Here is a 23658-nt window from a genome sequence, read left to right as displayed (position 1 = left end):
GGAAAAACCTCTTATGTGCAAGATAAAGGCCAAACCGAAAGGTAAAACACCAAGTTAGGGGAAATGGAGAGCAGTTAGGCAGGTGACAATTAAACACAAACCTTAGATAAAGTTAAGAGGGATGCTATATCCATGAAATATGAACGAGAAACAATAAGAAATGAAATTAGAAATGAAAAACTCATTGGAAGGGTTGAAAAGTAAAGTGATCTATTGAAAGTAGAGCAAAGAGCCAAAGAGATGGAAAATGACAGAGAAAAAATAAGAAAATTACAACTGTCCAGGATGTCCAATATTCAAATAAGTGCTCCAGAAGGAGAGAGAGGAGATAGAGGGGAAAAACAAGGAATAGAGAACGACTCAAGAAAACTCTCCAGAATTAGAGTTACCAGTTAGGAAAAGCCTGTTGAGTGACCAGAACAGATACAAAAACAAGCCAAAACAGTGCGCATCACTGTTCAACTTTAGGAAACAAGGGAACTTCCAGATTGAGATAAATAACAGGTCACATTATTTTACTGATAAAGGATTACATCCTTTATCAGTAATCAGAATGGCTTTGCACTTCTTGACACCACACTGGAAGCTAGAAGATAGTGAAGCCTTCAGTATTCAGAGGGAAAAGTGATTTTCAACCAGGTATTCAGTATCCAACTAAACTATTGATTAAGGATAGACTAATGACAGTTTTAGACTTACGAAGTCTTAAAAAAATTTACCTGTCATGTCCCCTTTCTTAGGCAGTTAATGGAGGAATTACTCAACAAAAATAAAGAAATAAACTAAAAAAGGTGAAGGCATAGGATACAAGTAACAGGGAACATGACCTAACTAGAGACCCAGGGAATCACCAGGATGATGATGAATGATGGTCACAAGAAGATAGCTGGTCCTCAGGTTAGTAGATAGTTTCCAGTCCCAATAGAAACAGGTTGGAAGATTTCTAGTGATACCACTGTGAGAAGGTGAAATTGGTAGAATGTGTAATGTGTTTGAAGAAATAGTAGATTTAGACAGGGAAGAATTTGTAGCTAAGTTGGTAGTAAGTATAAACAAAACTAGGTAAACAACAAAACGGTAACTCTAGGAAAAACTCAAAAGGAAAAGTAATTATAGTATACTCTATGGCTCAGCTCTGAATTGACATTTACAGAGTCAAAATGATGTTAACTCCAAATATAACCACCTAACCAAAATTATGATACTGAGAATGGGGAAGTGTGCATGTGTATGAATAAAATAGTAATGTGATGCATGCTGAGCTGGGAAGTCATATCACCAGATAACTCTGATCTCAAGTTGCTTAAGTAAAGGAGCATTCGATTCCTAGCTGTAACTTGATCCTTTATAATTGGGGAACTTTGTTTTTTGGAATTTTTAATTTTAATTTTAATTTGTGTGGGTACCTAGTATATATATTTATGGGGTACATGAGATTTTTTGATAAAGGCATGCAATATGAAATAATCACATCTTGTAAAATGGGATATCCCCTCAAGCATTTATCCTTTGTGTTACAAACAATCCAGTTACATTATTTTCGTTATTTTAAATGTAACTGGTGAATTTTGGATTCCAGTAACTGCAACCGAGCCTTTTAAAGACATTGCCTATCATTGTGGTCTAATCATGTCGAACTTAAAATATAATGAAATTTATTCTATATTAGATGATATGTTTGACATTCCACTTCAGCTTGTGTAGGGAAGTGGCATGGCATCTGTATCCTTAGACTGCACACCATGGACAAGTGTGACTCTAGCTAGTCTCTTTCTGAATTGAAAGCATGGGACCTGCAGTAGTCTGCAAACAAAATATTTTGGCTGTTCCACCTTACCAGTTTGTCGCTAAAGTTAATTTGACACCATTTAAAAAAGTTTAGGGAAATCTTCTAACATTTGTTTTAGGGTGCATGTCCAGCCTATTTTACTTATTCCTTTCCCTTTCCCTTAAGTAAAGTGTGTCTGTCAATTGACTGGAAAGATGAAGATCTTGTGCTCGACTGTTAAGAGATGTATCTGAACGGTCACGGTGGCTCAAGCCTGTAATCCTAGCACTTTGGGAGGCTGAGGCGGGCAGATCACCGGAGTTCAGGAGTTCGAGACCAACCTGACCAATATGGTGAAACCTCATCTCTACTAAAAATACAAAAATTAGCTGGCTTTTGGTGGTATGTGCCTCTAATCTCAGCTACTGAGGAGGCAGAGGCAGGATAATCGCTTGAACCTGGGAGGCGGAGGTTGCAATGAGCTGAGATCGCGCCACTGCACTCCAGCCTGGACCACAGAGGGAGACCCTGTCTCAAAAAAAAAGAGAGATTTTTACATTCTATTAGCTAGACGACAAATAATTTTTAGAAGAATATTGTTAACAACAGTAGTTAAACAGCCTAATGAAGCATCAGCCTATATCTTCTAAACTATATTAGATTCACCCTTCTCGCAGTCAGCAAGGCTCTTCCTGTAGTATAACCCTTAATTCTTGGCGTTGCCAGTCCCCCGCCCCTGCCGCCCGCCCTTTTTTTGGTAGTTTGTCTTATTTTCTACCTTTTGATAATTAAGCCATACTGATGGCTTACTGGGTGCCTTAAAAGGCTCAGATCTGGCCTTTTAAACTTTTTACTGTTAATAATTCTTTTTTAATTCACTGAAATTTGCCCTGTTACTTTTATACTATTCTTCTTGTTCTAGTGATAGAATCAGCCTCAGTTTTTACCATGAAGATAAATATGTCTGTTGGACCAGAGGGATGTACTTAGGTGGTCTTTAAATTCTCTTCTACCTCTAAAATTCTGTAGTTCTGTGTTCCATCTGCTGATACTACCTCAGACACTTGAAATCACAACATTTCATTCTGGTGTTAGTTCTTTTTATTTTATTATTTCTATCTTTGACTCTGCCACTCATTTTCTTTTAAAAACTCTTAGTCCTGGGTATGGTAGCGAGTACCTGTAATCCCAGCTAGTCAGGCGGCTGAAGTGGCAGGATTGCTTGAGCCCAGGATTTCAAGGCAGCAGTGAGCTATGATCATGCCACAGCACTCTAGCCTGGGCAGCAGAGTAAGACCCCATCTCAAAAACAAAAAGAAAAAAAAATATTCTGAGCCCCTCACAGTTCTACTTCTGCAGCCGTAACCATACAGGCAATGCAGCAATGTTACCAGGGTTATTCTCCTTTCCTCTCATGAAGGTGCATTTAAAAACAGTGACCGAATGTTTAGAATCTCATGTTCTTGTAATATCTTTAATCTTCTTTGGTTTAGAAATACTCCAATGTGCATTTCCTTTGAATGTTGAACATTTTGTTGATGCTCAAAAGCTTTCAGATTTTGGAGCATTTTGCTATTCAGGTTTTCAGATTAGGGATACTCAACCTGTAGAATATAAAGAGACAAATTTTAGGCTTGTGATCCAGCTTTAAAGCAGTAAGTTTTACTTCCTTCAATTCGATATGAGACTCTTTATAGTAAGACTCTCCTGTACTTGACTTGCCTTTGCCAGTTTACCACTTGTATTCTCACTTTATGGTCTCATAATTAAAACTTTAAATTGTAACATGCCAGGTTTTTCATAAGGAAAATGCTAAACCTCCTAGTTTCTCAAATACGATATTCTTTTGTCTCACTAAGGCCTGTGCCTCTACAAATTGCCATTCTTGTAGCTTAAAATTCTTTCACCTATTACCTGTTTCTGTCCTTCAGCCTGTTGCTTCTCAAACTTAAGTGGTTATACATTATCACATGGAGCCCTTGTGAAAATGTAGATTCTGGTTGTTAAGGCTGGGATAGGGCCCAAGATTTTGCCTTTGAAAACAAGCTCTCAGAGGATGGTGATGCTGCCCGTCCCTGCACCATATTTGCATTAAAAAGAATCTTGACTCCTGACAGACTTACTGTCATGAAGAATATTTCCTCTTGTGTCCCCCCTCTAATTCCCATGGGTACACATAATTGTTCCTTGCCCAGTGATAGCATTACACAGTATATACCTTCATTATACCTCTTACTATAATTATTTAGATATCTATCTTCCTGCTCAATTGCAGTTTTTCCTGCAGGGACTGTGTCTTTCACTGTTGTGTACTAAAAGCCTGCTGTACTGTTTAGCAGAAAATAGGCTTTCAACAAATGTTTATTGCTGAATAGATGGTGTTATTACAGACTATTTGTGGCCGGGCACGGTGGCTCAAGCCTGTAATCCCAGCACTTTGGGAGGCCAAGATGGGTGGATCACAAGGTCAGGAGATTGAGACCATCATGGCTAACATGGTGAAACCCCATCTCTACTAAAAAATACAAAAAACTAGCCGGGCGAGGTGACGGGCGCCTGTAGTCCCAGCTACTCGGGAGGCTGAGGCAGGAGAATGGCGTGAACCCCGGAGGCGGAGCTTGCAGTGAGCTGAGATCCGGCCACTGCACTCCAGCCTGGGCGACAGAGCAAGACTCCGTCTCAAAAATAAAATAAAATAAAATACAGACTATTTGTAGTTATATAGTCAAATATATACTGAATATTGAGAATGTCTGTTTTATTTTGATTGATAGTAAAGAGAAAGTTTATATGAGCCTGAATTACTTTTTTTCTTGTAGTTGTTTTTTAGGAGGGGAGAAAAAGCCTCAAATGTACCTCAGCCATAGGTATTTGCTTGAAGATAATGTTCTAGTCTTCAGTACAAACAAAATGTTTTGAAGTCTCTGTGATAACATATCGTATTTCTCGGGATAACTTTGTGGAAGTAAGATTTTTAGAAAACTAATGACCATATATTTCTCTTTTCACATAAGGAGAAGTACAAATGTCTACTACAAGACGAAAACGTAGTATGTTATGTTGTTTACCGTAAGCTGTAGTAAAATGAGCTCGATTGTTGACAGGTATGTTTTTGAAGACTCTTATTTTAAGTTATATATCGTTATTTTAAAATGCACTATTAGAATGATGGTCTATATAATATTGATAGAAGGAGTTTTATGCCTAAACATAATTACTGTTGCATTCAGTTTCTGTATTAAACAAATATAGTGTAAAAAAGTAAGGTATATCAATATTTTTCTAGAGCCAAAGTCAGCAACATATGGGTTGTGTGTTTTAAATGAGTCCTGACCTGTAATTTTGAGTGATTTGGTCATAGCTGCTCTGAAGGAAATTCTGACAGTTGCAGATGTTTCCTTGGAACCTTCTAGAGTCCTTTTTCTTCTTATCTAACTTCATCCCTTCAAGCATCTTAGCATTTGTGACTGATAAGAGGTAACTATAATTAGGATTTCATTAGTTAAAATTGTAATCTTTACATCTTACTCTTGGGAAAAGGGTAAATCTCCATATTCCTTTGATTTTAATACTTGAAATTTTTGGAGGAGAGTAGAAGGGGGCAGAGAGGGTTAAAAAAACTATTGGGTACTGTGGTCACTACTTAGGTGGTGAGATCATTGGTACACGAAACCTCAGCGACATGCAGTCTACCCATGTGAAAAACCTGCACATATACCCTGGAACCTAAAGTAAAAGTAGAAATGAAAAGACTTTAAGTTGTCTTTATTTTTTACATTTTAACGTCTCTTATCATAATTTAATTGGTAGCACTCTTTTTTTTCTTTCTTAAGGGCACATAAAATAGTGGTGATCTTAACAGTCAATAATATCTTAAATTTGATATAATCCAATAACATTTTTAAAGCATCTACTCTTTGACAGCAAATGTACAGAATACTTTTTTATATGTTATTTAACCTCAATAATTACGTAAGATTTTACAGATAAGAAAACTGTAGGTCAGAGAGGTTAAATAATTGTTTAAAGTCACATAGCTAGTAAGATACCTGGAATTTTTACTTGTGTTGGTTTGGACATTAAAGTTGTTATGCTTTTATTGCACTGTTCTGGGTGCTCCATCCATTGGGGATTCTTGAAGAGTTTTGCACATAGACTTGTACACAGAAGTGACTTCTGACATCTGGGGACAACTTTTCTCCCTTTCTATGAGCTAAATAGTTAAGATATATACTCCACCAGAACTTAAGGTCTGAGGAGCCAGAAACTTCCTTAAAGAGGCCTGCCTGCCCCATGGCCATAGCTTTGAACTGTGCCATAGTTACAGGCAGAATTAATGATAGTCTTTTCCTTGGAAAGGATATTTCTTCACTGCCTTTGACAGATAAAATATGAATTTGGCATTATGCTTTTCCCATTCTAGATAGTATGACATCTAGGGATGACCTTTGTGTTTTCAGACATAAAGCAGTGATTATTAATATGGGTTCCTTATCTCTGAATGTCATGAAAGTTAGGAACTCTGTCCTCAGAAAATTCATGTACATACAAAAATTTTTAATAAATTTCAAGGCATACATGGAATCCCCAAAGTTCATACATACACCTCCACCATGATACAAGTGTTACAGGTGATCTCAATAGTGACCCCATTTTATAGCACATAGGCCTTTATAGGCCATAGAAAGGTGTGGCTAAAGGAGTGAATAGTGAATTTATATAAAACCTCATAAATCAACAGAAACTTTAATATTGCTCCTAGGGTTGAGTTAGCCACCAGTGCTCTTGATTTTATTTTTTGGGAATGGTCTTTCCTTACGTCTTCCCATAGCCAGCCCCTTGTTGTCACTTAGATCCTAGCTCACATGTCCCCCACTAACCACTCAGACTCTAGTAACTAAAACATCACCCATTTAAAAGAAATTAAAACTCATCACCCATTTTTATACTTGTTTCTATCTATTGGAAAATAAGGATGGGTATGGCAGCTCACACCTGTAATCACACTTTGGGAGGCTGAGGTGGGAAGGTCATTTGAGCCCAGGAATTTAGGACCAGCCTGGTCAATATAGCAAGACCCTGTCTCTACAAAAATTTAAAAAAACTAGCCAGTAATGGTGGCATGTACCTGTGGTCCCAGCTACTCAGGAGGCTGAGGCAAGAGGACTTCTTGAACCCAGGAGGTTGAGGCTGCAGTGAGTCATGTTCATGCAACTGCACTCTAGGCTGGGCAGCAGAGTAAGACACTGTCTCCAGAAAGAAAAAAAAAGGAAAAACTGTAGGAAAGCAGCTAAATGTCTTGTTCGTTGTTTACTAAACATGTCCAGAACAGAGCACATGAGTGCTACTACATATTTGTCAAATGAATTAGTAAATGAATGAAATGTATTAATATAAGTTAATGCATTAGATTGTGATGTTTATGAGTAATTTGTGGTTTTATAAAGTAAGAAAAAATTTAAATTATGCTGTTATAGTTAACAAAAATAATTTTATATAATGGCAAACACTGACTTTCTGTAAGTTTTTACTGATTACTAAAAGTTTGAAACAAGGTATTTAAACTGGTTAAATTCTTGTTTAGTGTAATGTGTTCATAATATAGCTAAGTATAAATACTTTTACAATTTATATATGTAATAAACTTAAAAATATAATTATTACTGAATTTTGATTTTCAAATATTTACTAGGAAATAGGTTAGTAGTTTGAATTTTATAGTCCATTAACTTTACAAAAATTCTAGGTTGTAACTGAGTTGATTTACATGTCATTTTAGTATTGCTGTTGCTTAGCGAGTCTGCTCTTATTTTCTCTATCCACTTTCTTTTAGAGATGACAGTAGTATTTTTGATGGGTTGGTGGAAGAAGATGACAAGGACAAAGCAAAAAGGTAGTTTGATTAGAGATGTAAAATAGTAAATAAGTGAATAATAAATATAATGGTAAATAAATAGTGAATTAATGATTTCCAAAAGCTCTCTGCTTTAGGAGTTTAGATATATTAGCAAGGGGGAAGAACTTAGAATATTGGTATGTAGTTTATAAATTAAATATCTTCTGACCTTTTGGAAAAGTATTATGCTTTGCTTAAACAGAAACTGAATTAGAAAATCTGACTTCCCAAAGCAGATAATTACAGGTATCATAAAATGATTGTTTTATAAATAATCAAGTTTATTTTTCTCAATAGCTCTTTGTTTACTGGTTACTGCTTCACATAGAATAGCAGTCATTATTCATTTAGCACATGTATTTATAATAACCATATAAGTTAACAATCATTGGAAGTATTAGATTAAATAAAACCTGTGATTTGAATGCAGTTTTTCTTATTGGCATTTTCGTAAAAACATGTATGTCAAATGCATGATTTGTAAAATTTTCTTTAGTAATAAACTAAGCTGAAAAATTATTGCAAATTAACTGTATATTGTTGGTAACCTGGGAGATACTTGTTACCATCTATGTTGATAGAAGTACGTGTTGTGTCATGTCTCAATTAACATTGTATTAAACTACTTGTGTAATTAAATGGATTGTTTAAAAAATGCATATTTTTCATTTCATCAGAGTATCTAGAAACAAATCTGAAAAGAAACGTAGAGATCAATTTAATGTTCTCATTAAAGAACTGGGATCCATGCTTCCTGGTAATGCTAGAAAGATGGACAAATCCACTGTTCTGCAGAAAAGCATTGATTTTTTACGAAAACATAAAGGTAAATTTTTAACTTTGTATAATGGAACAGACTCTCAAAGCATTAGTTAGAATCTTGGCAGAGATGCTTAAGATTGGATGCTTCCTTGGCTTTTTTAAGAGAGAGAAATCAATTGCATTTTAAAAGATTTCCTAATATGTTCATTCTTTCATTCAACAAACATTTATTCCATGCCTACTACATGATAAATCCTCATGATGCAGGGTAACAGTCCTGAATTTCAAGTAAGTCAAGCCAGGGCAGACAAACATGTAAGCACATAATTACAAATATGAGTAGTGCTTGTAAACTGCAGCAAAAACACAGGAAAGAGTGTATCAGGGAGACTTTAAAAATAGTTGATTTTTCAACTGAGCCTTTTAGATTAAGGAAGACAGCATGTCACACAAAGGGAATATGTGCAAAAGCAGAGAAGCAGGGAGACTTCATTGTCACTGAAGCATGTTTGTGTTGGAAAATTATGGGTGTATTTGAAAGAAAGGAAAAAGCTAGATGATATAAAGTTCTTATATGTCATTTTAAAAGGTTTTTTCAATGTATATCTAGTAAATCAACACTATAAAATAAAGTATTTGTTAATAGAAGAAAATCATCTTGACAAATGAGTCATGAAAAGAAAATTTAAAGAATATTAAGTATTTTGGTAACAGATAATAGATTAAAAAAAAAAAAAACCTGTAGAAGGAAATTTCCTTTTTCAAATGCGAATGAAACTGTTAAAGTCAGGACAGTTAGTAATTAGTGCCTCTGTTTTACTTCTGCCTAGCTCAGTTGCTAATGCCTTACCAGACTGGTTTATGTTCCACCACTCGTTGAAACTGTTTTTGTTAATTTCACTTATGACATTACCTGCCTATCCCCAAATAAAGCAATAGCTTTTTCTTATACCTCATCTTCTTCTGCATCTCTACAGCACTGGAAATTTTTATCCTTCCTCCCTTGGGCTTCCCTTATATTGTACTTTCACCTCCCCTTTTCTAACTGAAACTAACTTCTTTCCTCTCTCTTTTTCTACCCTCTAAATGTGACATTCCTAAGTCTTATCCTTGTTCTCTTGCTTTCTGTACACTCTCTCTCTTGCTTTTCTCATTCCATAGCTTCAGCTATTGTGTCTCTATTAAACTACCAGATTTCTATTTTTAGATGCAAACATTTTAGCCATGTATTTCCAGATAACTTCTAGATCTTTCTTTTGCATGTCCTCAAACTCAGTGCATCTAAAATTGAATTTATTTTCATTATGTCAAGTTACCTCTTTCTCTTAACTTGCCTTTTTTCATTTTTATACTACCGGCCTTTTAGTCACGTAAGACTTAAACCTGAAAAAATTTTAGGATTTTTTTTCATCTTCCTTAGCGCCATATCACAGTTGCCAAATTCTGTTGATCCTTTTGTAAATATGTCAATATTTATTGCCACCACTATCATCACATTTTACCTCTACAAATAGTATCTCACTAACCTCAGTGCCTGTTAAATGGCACACTCATTGAAATCAGTCCGAAAATACTAGGAGTTCAATAAATGATTGTTGAATGAAATGAAATGCATATATTTCCCCCGACAATAGAGGATGAATTTTGGCATTAGGTAATTTGTTTTTTCAAAATCAGATACATAATTCTCACAAAAGTAGTATTTCTGTTAAGGTGAAAGGATTTTATATATATATCATCCTAAAATAGGCCTATGTTTAATGAAACTTGATTGGATTTGTGGGTTTAAATCCTTTTCCCAAATGTATATAATTGATATGAATTTTAAAAGCACTATATTCCACACATTTAGTAGCTATACTTCTTAGTTACTCTTCATATTTCACTACAGGCATTTCTAATCTGCTAACTTATTCGACAGTATGCTGTATTTCTGTATCTGATGATAAAATCAGAATTTAGCTTATACTTACTACAAAGTAGAGTATATTTTGTAGAATATGGTCTATGACATAGATTTTTATTCTGCCTGCTTGTTTTAATATGTCTACATTTAAAAGTAGAAAAAATGTGTTACTAGGTTTCATCATGTATTAATAGCTTTTTCATAACTAAATCTATTAGAAGTATGTAGTGAAATAAAATAGTAATAATTGTTACAAATATATGTCCCACAGCAGGGATCTCCAAATTTTTGACCAGCTATCTACTATTGTACAAAGAGGACACTAAGAAAAATCACTGTGGGAGTATTACTGTAGTAAAGTTTTTGTGAAAAATAGTAATTTAGTCTCTTTGATTAATTAAGATGGAGCACTTAAGATTAGGAAAAAACTTTTTGCCCAGCAGTAGGCAGCTAAGGCCTTCTGTATTGAAAGTAAACCGAGTGACCTCTTTGGCCTTTTTCAGCTAATTTCCCTAATGCTGCTGTAGACATTGCTATTTGAATGCCAAGGGAAGGAAAAGGAAAAAAAGAATGTCTTCAAAATTCTTGGAGCAAAAATCTTATTTGGTCCTTGTGTCAAATAGGAAGCAATCTCAGGCCCATCAGCAACATAACAGAGCGCCAAGAGAAAAACTAAAGAGACTGGTATCACCAAGAAACCAAATCCAAGGAGATAACTTGCCACGTTATCTCAAATATTTCATCATACCAAAACCTGAACCTTTTGATATCTACCCAATAAATGTTAATGCCTATGGTTGTCATCTTTAATTAGACTGGGAAGAGAGAAGACAACTTGTAGGACTTTTGTACTCCTCCGGTGGTTGGAGTATGCCACTAATATGTCAATCTGTTTACAGAAATCACTGCACAGTCAGATGCTAGTGAAATTCGACAGGATTGGAAACCTACATTCCTTAGTAATGAAGAGTTTACACAATTAATGTTAGAGGTATGTCCAGATTTAATTTTTGAAAGTTTTATTTTCCTCAAAAAAGAAATCACTGGGTGACTTAATATACAGGTGTACCTTGGCGATATTGCAAGTTGAGTTCCAGACCACTGCAATAAAGCTAATATTTCAATAAAATGAGTCACATGAATTGTTTTGTTTCACTGTAGTCTATTAGGTGTGTAATAGCATTATATAAAAAAAATTGATCATACCTAAATTTAAAAATATTTTATTGCTAAAAAATTCTAACAATCACCTGAGCCTTCAGCAAGTCTTAATCTTTTTGCTGGTGGAAGGTATTGCCTCAGTGTCAGTGGCTACTAACTGATCAGGGTGATGGTTGCTGTAGGTTGGGATGGCTGTGGCAATTTCTTCAAATAGTCAGCAATGAAGTTTGCCACATCGATTGATTCTTCCTTACAAGAAGATTTCTCTGTAACGCGCAATGCTATTTGATAGCATTTTACCCAGAGTAGAACTTCTTTCAAAATTACAGTCAGTACTCTCAACCCCTGCTGCTGCTCTGTCAACTAAGTTTGTGTAATATTCTGTATCCTTTGCTGTCATGTCAACAATATTCACATCTTCATCAGGAGTAGAGTCGATCTCAAGAAACCGCTTTCTTTACTCATCAGTGGAGCAACTCCTCATCAGTTCAGGTTTATTAGGAGATTACAGCAATCAGTCACATCTTCAGACTGCACTTCTAATTCTAATTCTCTTGCTATTTCCACCACATCTGCAGTTACACGTTGACCCCCTCAAAAGTTATCCACAAGGGTTAGAATCATCTTCTTAACTCTTGTTAATGTTGATATTTTGTCCTTCTCCCATAAATCACAAATGTTCTCATGCCATCTAGAAGGGTGAATTCTTTCCAGAAAGTTTTCAGTTGACTTTGCCCAGTTCCATCACAGGAATCACTATCTGTGGGAGCTGTAGCCTTGCGAAATGTATTTCTTAAATAAGACCTGAAAGTCAGAATTATTCCTTAACCCATGGGCTGCAGAATGGGTGTTGTGTTAGCAGGCATGAAAACAACATTAATCTCCTTGTACATCTCCATCAGCTCTCTGGGCAACCAAGTACATTGTCAGTGAGTAATAGTATTTTGAAAGAAATGTATTTTTCTGACCAGTAGGTCTCAACAGTGGGCTTTAAATATTCAGTAAACCATGTTGTCAACAGATGTGCTGTCATCAGATGTCCTGTCATCCAGGGTTTGTTGCTCTATTCATAGGGCATACTTCTTAAGGGCTTTGGGACTTTCAGAATGGCAAATGAATATTGGCTTCAACTTAGAAGTTACCAGCTGCATTTGCCCCTGACAAGACAGTTAGCTTGTGTTTTGAAGCTTTGAAGCCAGCTATAGCTTCTCTTTTCCAACTTTGAAAGTTCTAATGGCATCTTCTCCCAATAGAAGGCTGTTTCATCTGCATTGAAACTCTGGTATATAGTGTAGCCACCTTCATCAATGATCTTACCTAGGTCTCCCGGATCACTTGCTGTAGCTTCTACATCAGCACTTGCTGCTTCACCTTGTACTTTTATGTTATGGAGATGGCTTCTTTCCTTATACCTCATGAACCAACCTCTGTTCACTTCGAACTTTTCTTCTGTAGTTTCCTTACCTCTCTCTGCCTTCACAGAATTGAAGAGAATTAAGGCCTTGCTCTGGATTAGGCTTTGGCTTAAGGGAATGTTGTGGCTAGTTTGATCATCTATACAGACCACTCAAACTTTCTCTATATCAGGAATAAGGCTGTTTCACTTTCTTAGCATTCATGTAGTTGCTAAAACTTTTCTTTTTCATTCACAACTTTGCTGCTTGTTTGGTTGCAAGAGGTCTAGCTTTTGGCCTGTCTCAGTTTTCGACATGCCTTCCTCACTAAGCTTAATCACATCTAACTTTTGATTCAAAGTCAGAGATGAGGGACTCTTCCTTTCACTTGAATACTTAAAGGCCATTGTAGAGTTATTAATTGGCCTAATTTCAATATTGTTGTGTGTCTCTGAATGGGAAGCTCCAAGGAGAGGGAGAGGGATGGGTGAGTTGGTGGAGCAGTCAGAGCATACACAACGTTTAAGTTCGCCATCTTATGTGGGCGAATCACCATTACAGATATAGTAATAATGGGAAAAGTTTGAAATATTGCAAGAATTACCAAAATGTCACACGAGACACAACGTGAACATATGCTATTGAAAAAAATGATGCTGATAGACTTACTTGACCCAAAGTTGCTACAAACCTTCACTTTGTAAAAAAAACAAAAAGCAAAACACAACCCAGTAACTGAAGTTCAATAAAGCGAAGCACAGTAAAACAAGGTATGCCTGTATAAATAGATTATGGCCACATCTCAAGTCTGAAGCAAGGTATTTGGCAAATTGAGTTATTTTTCTGTTTGTATTTTAGATGGGACAGTTAATTGTGTGTGATTCCTTATTCAGCAGAAATGTTACCATATGAAAATTTGTTAGAGTATAAATATAAACATTTAAACCTGTACTTTAAATCAGAAAAATAAGTGAATAATTTTTATGTATTAGCTCATTGAATCCTTATAACACTCTTATGAAGTAAACACTAGTATCTATGTGTCATAATAGCTAGTATTATAAAGTAGACAATAGTATCTGTTTCTTGCTTTCAGATGGAGAAATTGATGAACACTGTCTCTTATTTATTTATTTTTTTTGGAGACGGAGTCTTACTCAGTTGCCCAGGCTGGAGTGCAGTGGCACAATCTGCCCACTGCAACCTCTGCCTCCCAGATTCAAGTGATTCTGCCGCTTTAGCCTCCCAAGTAGCTGGGATTACAGGCATGTGTCACCGTGCCCAGCAATTTTTTTTATTTTTAGTAGAGACGAGGGTTTACCATGTTGGCCAGGCTGATCTCGAACTTGATCTCAGGTGATTCACCTGCCTTGGCCTCCCAAAGTGCTGGGATTACAGGCGTGAGCCTGGCGAACAGTTGTCTGCTTTTGACCCTATTATGAAATAATATTGGCATTATGGTACTAAAGGGTTGAAAAAAGTAATTCATGAATTTGCTCGAATGACAAGATTTCTACTTCTATATTAGCAAAGACTGGATTTGTTTGAGCCATTCTAAAAGATAGGCATCTACTCAAAATAAGTTCTTTGTGATATCCAGATCTCTTTTCCAAAAGAAGTGGACGTGGGGGAGGGTACCATTTTCTATATATTCATCAATTACGTAGAGTTAGGGAAGGTTACTCTAACTCCCAGCTCTATAAATTATATACTGCAAGTACTTCTACTTGTGCTACACTAGTGCTGTAGATACAAGGATTAATAAGATATACATGGTTCCTACCAGAGGTCACTATCCTTTTCGAGAGCCATTTAATTAAACAAGAATTAGAGTTTAGTGTGTTAACCATTTTAATAGAAGAATCCCTCTTGTAGTATCTTTTCCGCTGTGTATCTTCTACTTCTTCTCCACTGGATCTTCCTTTCCCTTTGACTGCAAATATACTTGCTCTTTTTTAAAATGCCTTCTGTTGATACTTCACCCTCTTAGAACTGTTTGCCTTTTTCTTTCCTTCTAAAGTTCATGAATGAATGACTTGTAATAGCCTTCTGATTTTGTACTCATTTTTAAACTCATTTTAGTCTGACTTACCTTCCTGTTAACATAACTTTTTGAAAATCACCAAAATTCATTTCTCATTCTTATTCTTTATTTTGTCTCATTTTATACCAAACCATTCCTCTCCTCTTCACTTTGTCATTCTCTCTTCAATTGATTCCTTGATGACAGCGTATTCTGTCTTTATCATTTTCTTTTTTGTAATTTTAATTTTTATTACTATTTTGAGGCAGGGTCTCACTCTGTTGCCCAGACTGGAGTGCAGTGACATGATCATGGCTCATGGCAGCCTCTGCTTCCTGGGCTCAAGTGATCTCACCTCAGCCTCCCAAGCATCTGGGACCATAGGCATGTGCCACCACACTTGGCTAATTTTTAAATTTTCTTTCAGAGACAAGGTTTCGCCATGTTGCTCAGGCTGGTCTCAAACTCCTGGGTTCTAGTGATCTTCCCGCCTTGGCTTCCAAATTGGCTTCCTGTCACAGGCGTAAACCACTGCACCCAGCTTTCTCTGTTACTTTCTCTGGCCTTTTTCTCTTCCTCATCCCTTATATGTAGATAATTCTTCCAGGATTTGTCTTTTGTAGATCTCATTTCTTCAACGGTCACTTCTGTGCCTAGGATTCTCAAATGAAAATACATTGTAGTGTATAAAGTACAAAATTGCTTTTTTATTAAGTCTTGTACTCCCTTCTCTGACTTCTCTTCTGAAATTAAGCTTCACATTTCTCAATGCTTGCTCAAAGTACTTTCTTTATTCCTAATACTACTGATTTCATTGAGATTCCCATTAACTTAATTATTCCAAAAGCCACTATGATTTTCCTAACTGAATTTTCTTTTCCCTCTAAATCCGTTTAACACCCTGCTTCCACACTACTCTTATTGAAGCACAGCTCCCTGCCCTAAAATCTTCTATTGGCTTACCATTGTATACAGAATAAAATTCTTATGTCAAAGCCTTTTATGATATGAACTCAGCCTAATTTTTCACCTTAATTTCCTGCTACTCCCTTTTACTTTATCCTCCATATATCTCCTTAAACTTCAAATGTACACCTCTGTGTTAACATATACATGATAATAATGTGTTCCTTTGTGTGCCTACAAAACATTTTGATGTCTTGTGTGCTTTGGAGATGTCAGCATCTTCAAATAAGCCATGATACTGTATATACATGGTTGGATCATGTAATATACCTAGTGATGAAGGTAGAACATTGTCTCTATCTTTTAGAGACCAGTTGTCCAATAGATGGCCAGAGAGAGACTTTTTTTCTCCAGAAGCATTTAAAAATGAACAAAGATACATACCAAGGTATTGTAAAGGGGGAAAGCTAGTATTATATTTTGACAGAACTTTGGATGTTTCCATATTAAATCCTTTGTCATTTATCTCAGATTTTTATTTCTGTCCTGTGAAATACTTTCTTCTTTTCATTTAACATATCATTATGTTTAATTTCAGGCTCTTGATGGTTTTTTTTTAGCAATCATGACAGATGGAAGCATAATATATGTGTCTGAGAGTGTAACTTCATTACTTGAACATTTACCAGTAAGTATAAAGATCCTACAATCTACTTCTCATTAAAATGCCTATTTTAAATATTCTAAAGCACTAGGAAGTGGACTTTGAGAGCAATGTACAACAGTGGTTAAAGGGGTAGGGATAAGAGCTGTAAGTATGTATTTGTTTTAGCATGTGTTTTCTCAAAGCTCAGTCATAACTAATCTGTAGTAACTTAATATTCAACTACAGTTATGCATCACTAAATAACGGGAATATGTTCTGAGTCACTTTTGTCACTGTGTGAACACCGTAGAGTATACTTATAAAAACCTAGATGTATATAACCTGCTACCCACTTAGGCTATATGGTGTAGCCTGTTGCTCCTAGACTCCAACCTGTACAGCATGCAGCTGTACTGAATACTATAGGTAATTGTAACACAATAAGTATCTATATGCTTAAAAATACCTAAACATAGAAAAGGTACATGTGAAGGATTAAGACAGTACTGTACACCTTTATAGACTTTATAAACACTGTGCACTTAGGCTTCTTTATATAAAAATGTTTTCGTCAATAATAAATTAACCTTAGCTTATTGTAACTTTTTAACTGTGTAAACTTAAAATTTTTTTTTTAACTTTTTTAATCTTGTAGTAACACTTAGCTTAACACTTTGGGAGGCCAAGGCTGGCAGATTGCTTGAGCTCAGGTGTTTGAGACCAGCCTGGGCCACGTGGTGAAACCCCATCTTTAAAAAAAGATAAAAATTAGCCAAGTGTTGTGGTATGCACCTGTGGTCCGAGTTACTCGGGAGGCTCTAGTAGGAGGATTGCACTGAGCCTGGGAGGCAAAGGCTACAGTGGGCCATCTGTGATAGTGCCAGTGTACTCCAGCCTGGGTGACAGAGCAAGACCCTGCCTCAAAACAAACAAACAAACAAACAAACAAAAAAACACACAAATACATCATACAGCTGTACAGAAATATTTCCTTTCTTTATATCCTTATTTCAAAAGCTTTTTTCTATTTAAAAAACTTTTTTTTTTAACTTTTTAAACATTTTTGTTTAAAAAGATGTAGCTGTCATCTCCTATAGTAACAGTACCCTTTTGAAATACCTCCTAAAGGACCTGCCTGATGCTGTTTTAGAGTTAACTTACAAATATATATATAAGGCCAGGTGTAGTGGCTCATGCCTGTAATCCCAGCACTTTGGGAGACCGAGGCAGGCGAATCACCTGAGGTTGGGAGTTTGAGACCAGCCTGACCAACATGGAGAAACCTCGTCTCTACTAAAAATACAAAATTAGCCGGGCGTGGTGGTGCATGCCTGTAATCCCAGCAACTTGGGAGGCTGAAGCAGGAGAATTGCTTGAACCTGGAAGGCGGAGGTTGCGGTGAGCCGAGATAGAGCCATTGCACTCCAGCCTGGTCAACAAGAGGGAAACTCCATCTCAAAAAAAAAAAAAATGTAAATAGAGAATACTCTAAATCATTAAAAGTATAGTAAATACATAAACTAGTAGATGATTGTTTATTATCATGTACATATGTACTGTATATAATTTTATGTGCTATACTTTTATATGATTGGTGGCACAATAGGTTTGTTTACACAGGCATCACCACAAACACAAGTGCAAAGGATGAGTGATGCATTGATTTATGACATTACAACAGATACGACATCACTAGACAGTAGGAATGTTTCAGCTCCACTGTAATCTTAGGGCCACTTGTGGTCATATATGCAGTCTATTGTTGACCGAAACATTGTTAATGCAATACAAGGTCGTACCACTTTATCTGACCTCTCTTCTTCCTGTCTTCTTTATTCTATTGCTAACTTTTTAGTGTTTCCATTTTAATCAGCCTGTTGAAAATGTTAAATCACTGAGAATGTCTTGAGAATGAATTTCTGCCGAGATACTTGTTGCAATTAGGGCAACTCGTAAATATTTTTCTCAATAGAATTACTTATTTAAAAAACACTCTAAAAATAGTAGATACAGAACTTTTTTTGCTGTGTGACTTTGAACTGATAAAGTCATACTGGCCATATTTTAATTTATTATCTATATGACCAAAAGGGTAAAGAATTAGAAAAGTGTATTTTGTTTGATTAGGATGGTGAATACCTGGTTTGTGTGCTTACTTTTTTTCTAATGTCTATTTATTAGTATCTACTCTGTGCCAGACACTGAGCTAGGTGCTGTGCCACAACTGATAGGCTTTTGGGGGGAATTTTCAGTTTTTAATATGTAATGTTACTGAAGATGGAGCTCGTGGTATAAATATTTTGAAGTTACTTATAAACTACTCTTAAAATGCCCCTCTATGTCTGGGTGCAGTGGCTTATGCCTGTAATGCTAATGTTTTCGGAGGCTAGGTGGGAAGATTGCTTGAGGCCAGGAATTCAAGACCAGCCTGGGCAACATAGTGAAGCATCCTGTCTCTACAAAAAAATTTTAAAAAGTAGCTCATCTCTGTAACAGGGTAAAGTAATTCTGCTTGTAAATGTCTCTTTCAAGAGATACTGAAAAGTGGTATTTCTCTCCCTTTGATTACTCTGATACTTCATATTTTGTAAAGAGAATGAATGGATTTTAGCACTTAAAAGTCCAGGCTCTAAAAGGGCATTTTTAAAAGATGAAAGCCATGCAGTAAATAATTTGCTAATTTCTTTGGTTCATACAGAAAATAACTTTTACTTTACCACTCTTCTGGGGCTTTATTTTCTAGTAAGCTCAAATAGTAGTATAAGCCCAACATTTAAAAACTTGTTTGAGAGTAACACATGAGATTATTAGCAACACATAAGTAAGCTAGCATAGGCAGAAAAAAGGACAGACTGATTAACTAAATTTTCTGGACAACTTAAAAAAATGTTTTCATAGCAAGAAAACCCAGGGAAAGAATCCCATTATAGGATTAAGATAATGTTTAAGTAATTTGAAAAAAGTATAGTTACATGCTTTTAAACTATATATAACTGTATTGGGTTTTGTCATGTTTACAGAAACTGTCTAATCTAGTCATAGAGCATCGTTTGCAATGTTTTTGCACTTTCTAAAAGTCTGCTTCTTGGCACTTGCTTGAATTTCATTCAGAATTAGATGTCCTTCATCTCTGTTCTACTGTTACCTTGTATGTACTACTGTCACGATACAGAGAATTGTAATTTTCTGTTTGTTTGGCTAGTTATGGTAGTTGTAGCTTCTTACAGGCAGGAACTTTATCTCTGTATCCGGAGGAGCTAGCTAGTTTCTTGGAGAGCCACTCAGTGATTATTTGTTGAATGTATGAAGATGAGTATGCTACTTGATTGGGCTGTTTTAAAAAATCCCTTTCTAATCTTTAGTGAGTTTAATTCCCTTTTGAAATAGACAACATGTGATAGATCTCATTGGAATCGAAGTGTTCGATTAACACTTCCCTCAATAAAAACACTCTCACCTTCCCATTTTCTTCTGGATATTTTTTAAAACATTTTTAATTTTAGAACCATTTTTAGATGTACAGAAAAATGGACAAGGTAGTTCAGAGAGTTCCCTTGTGCCCCATACCGTTTCCTCTGTTACTAACATCTTCTAGATTTTAAAAAATTGTGTCATCCAATCACTAAATGGTAATGTTGAGCTAATGTAGAAAAAAACAGAAAGGCTATTGATTTATGTCATATAAGTAAATCAGCAGAACTTATATTTCCTTTTCATGAAACGAGTAAGGGAGATAAAAAGATCCAAGTAGTTACCATTTTCTTTTCTTACTATTGAATTGTGTTTGAGAACTGAGTGGATGTATGGCCACATAAAGTATGATCAGCCTCATTTAGAGATTTTAAGTGTAGTGGTTAATGGAAAGTTTGACACCTATTAAAGTGGCAGGAGAGGCAGAGTGGTTGGGAGAGGCATTGCTTGTGATCCTACTACTCTTGATACAGCCATTCATTTTCTTTTCTCTATGAATATGAAACATCCTATGAAGTTATAGATGGAAAAACAAGGGTAAGATAGGTCACATCATAATTTACTGATGGTAGTAGAAATTGTTAGTAACAAATAATAGTAGAAAACTATAATCATTCTCAAAAATGAAAATTTTAGTTCCTATTAATATTTCAAATTGGTGGCATGTTTTTCTATTAAGACAACGTATTTGTCTGTTGTCAGACTGCTATAAAGGACTCCCTAATACTGGGTAATTTATAAAGGAAAGAGGTTTAATTGACTCACAGTTCAGCATGGCTGGGGAGGCCTCAGGAAACTTATAATCATGGTGGAGGGGAAGCAAACACGTCCCTCTTCACATGGCGACAAGAAGCAGAAGTGCTGAGCAAAAAGGGGAAAAGCCCCTTACAAAACCATCAGAACTTGGGAAAACTCACTATCACAAGAACATCAGCATGGAGGTATCTTCCCCCATGATTCAATCACCTCCCACTGGGCCCTTTCCATGACACATGGGGATTATGGGAACAGCAAGATGAGATTTAGATGGGGACACAGCCGAACCATATCAGATTATTTTTTGCATCAATATCGTGTACTATTGTATTTTGATTCTTTATTTTGTCAATAGAAGGCAACTTTCTAGCATTTGTGTTATTCAGGCCTGAATTTTTGTTTATTATTTTTTGAGACAGAGTCTTATTCTGTCGCCCAGGCTTGAGTGTAGTGGTAGGATCTCAGCTCACTACAGCCTCTGCCTCCTGGATTCAAGTGATTCTACTACCTCAGCCTCCCGAGTAGCTACGACTGTAGGTGCACACCACCATGCCCAGCTAATTTTTGTGTTAGCAGAGGCGGGGTTTCTCCATGTCGGCCAGGCTGGTCTCAAACTCCTGACCTCAGACAGTCGGCCTGCCTCAGCCTCCCAAAGTGCCGGGATTACAGGCATGAGCCACTGCACCCAGCCATGCATGAATTTTTAGTTCACTACTCCTTTAGTTGTAGAGGCTTTTCAGACTTCCAGAAAAATCCTTTATTGAAATATAGATATATTTTTGGTGTGGTTACCCTATAAGCCATTATCAAATACCTCCTTAGTCTAAAATCAGTTATTGTACTAATAACTGTTAAACACAGGGCACAGTGTTAATGTGCCTTGATTGGAAGTGAGAAAGATAAAGGTGTAAGAGATAGGCCCTTTGATTCACCTATAGGACAACAGGGCATAGACATTAAAATATAGTCATCCTTTGGTATCCATGGGGGATTGGTTCCAGCACCCGCTGCAGATACCAAAATCCATGGATGGTCAAGTCCCATAAATAAAATGGTGTTGTATTTACATGTAACTTACACACATCTTCCCATTTACATCACATCATCTCTATTTTATAATAACTAATACAATATCAATGCTATGTAAATATATGTTATACTACAGTGTTTAGGGAATAATGATTAGAAAAATGTCTGCACGTATTCAGTACAGACACAACCATCTGTTTTTGTTTTTGTTTTTTTTTTCCTGAATAGTTTTGATCCATCGTTGGCTGAATTCTGCTAAATGGGAAATGAATGATACAAGTAATAAATACTAAAGGAATTTTATTTTTAATGTGGATTATGGTGTTAAGGGAATGCTTTCTTGAAAGAAGTAATTTGAACTGGTCTTTGAAAGGTGAAAGATACAGATATGTAAAGAAGGGGATGGTCATTTCACTTCATGGAGTGGGCTTGGAGGGCTGGAGAAAAGACAAGAAATGATGGGAATGTGTGGCCTATATGAAGAATAGTATTAGGTTGGTACAAAAGTGATTGCATTCTTTGTTAGTAAAAGTATGGTACCAACCTAATACAACACCCTCTCACCATTCTTACTGCCTCTGTTTTTTGTTTGTTTGTTTGTTTTTTATTTTAAAGTAGTGGAGGTCTTCAAACAAAATCTTTACAGATGCGTGAAATAAAAACAAAAAGTAGAACTGCTTTAATTTAATGCAGGGGCAGGACCCTGAGCCCTGCTTCACAGCTCCTTTTTACTTCCCCAACCTCTAGTCCCACCTTTACAGTCCTTGAGATACGGTATCAGTATCCCTAGGATTCCACAGAGCAGTTTGAAATGCAGGAAACCAGGTAGAATGCATAGTAGCAAATGTAAAGTCATGGAAGTTTTGTTATCAATGGTACTTACGTATCAGAACTATCTTATTCATCTTTGTTTCCACAGCTGTGGCACGTTGTAGCCAACCTGATGTTTGTCAAATTGCTATTGATTAATCACGATTAAAGCTATATATTAGCAAGGATTATAATGCCTAACATATTAGGTGTCCTTTTGAGGGGGGATAACTAAACATAAGGCTTTTGTACAATGGGATGTAGGATAAATGCCAGGAAAAGATGAAGTAAAGAACACGTTGGACAACTGAAATCACAACAAAGCAAAATCTCCTCTTTATTTAGTTTGTGCCTAGTCCTTTATAGTAGGATATACCACTATTGTTTACCATAGGTTTGAATACATGTTAAGGCTCTGACTTGTCACCAGAGATTTTTCTTATTAGCTCTCTTGGTCACATTGTATTTTGAAATATTCAAAATGTTTTGGTGAAACACAGCTTTGCAAATAATTTATCAGGCTTTCAGGATCATACTGGTCATGGATTAGATGACATTAGTATCATCTCAATCTGGTTTTTGAGATTTGGTCTGTAACTTGACATTTGTTGGTTTTCACAGATAATTGAAAGCTAACTTCTGTGTTTAATAGCGATTATGTACTTTTAAAACAATTGTCTCTTGAATCATTAAAGTTATTTTACTTTTAACAATTTTCTTTTCAGTCTGATCTTGTGGATCAAAGTATATTTAATTTTATCCCAGAAGGGGAACATTCAGAGGTTTATAAAATACTCTCTACTCATCTGCTGGAAAGTGATTCATTAACCCCAGAATATTTAAAATGTAAGTAGTAGCTGTTAAGCAAAAAAGTCAAATGTTATATTCAGTAGCACTATCCTTTTGCAAGTTTATGAAAAATACAGACTTCTTTAAATACAGCATTACTCCATATGCCCTGTTAGGTGCTTTTTCAATATTAAAATACATATAAGATGAAATTGTGTCCATATTAAAAATCTGAAATCTATTTCAGAGTATATTGAAATCCCATCTTATTTGTTATAATAAATCCTGGACTCCCATTATGCCATAAAGCTATATTTTATGCAAAAGTGAGACCTAGCAAT

General features: G+C 35.9%; 1 protein-coding gene across 16 annotated transcripts in view; it reads left to right on the top strand.

Moving 5' to 3' along the window:
- CLOCK (clock circadian regulator) overlaps positions 1–23658 on the top strand; it is a 120193-nt gene that overhangs the window by 60440 nt on the left and 36095 nt on the right. For 11 of the 16 annotated variants that reach the window (XM_003898874.4, XM_009207075.3, XM_021938611.2 and 8 more), the window contains 6 exons: positions 4783–4872; positions 7602–7661; positions 8342–8490; positions 11232–11323; positions 16415–16504; positions 23254–23374. In XM_003898874.4, the coding sequence (XP_003898923.1) occupies positions 4826–4872; positions 7602–7661; positions 8342–8490; positions 11232–11323; positions 16415–16504; positions 23254–23374 (559 nt within the window). In that variant the 5' untranslated portion in view covers positions 4783–4825. Of the gene's footprint in view, positions 1–740; positions 898–4782; positions 4873–7601; positions 7662–8341; positions 8491–11231; positions 11324–16414; positions 16505–23253; positions 23375–23658 lie in introns of all 16 variants that reach the window. The other 5 variants (XM_009207080.3, XM_009207079.4, XM_009207085.4 and 2 more) reach the window with 3 other exon arrangements.

This window comes from Papio anubis, chromosome 3, assembly GCF_008728515.1.
Source record: "Papio anubis isolate 15944 chromosome 3, Panubis1.0, whole genome shotgun sequence".
NCBI lineage: Eukaryota > Metazoa > Chordata > Mammalia > Primates > Cercopithecidae > Papio > Papio anubis.
This window is presented reverse-complemented; position numbering and strand designations above follow the sequence as displayed.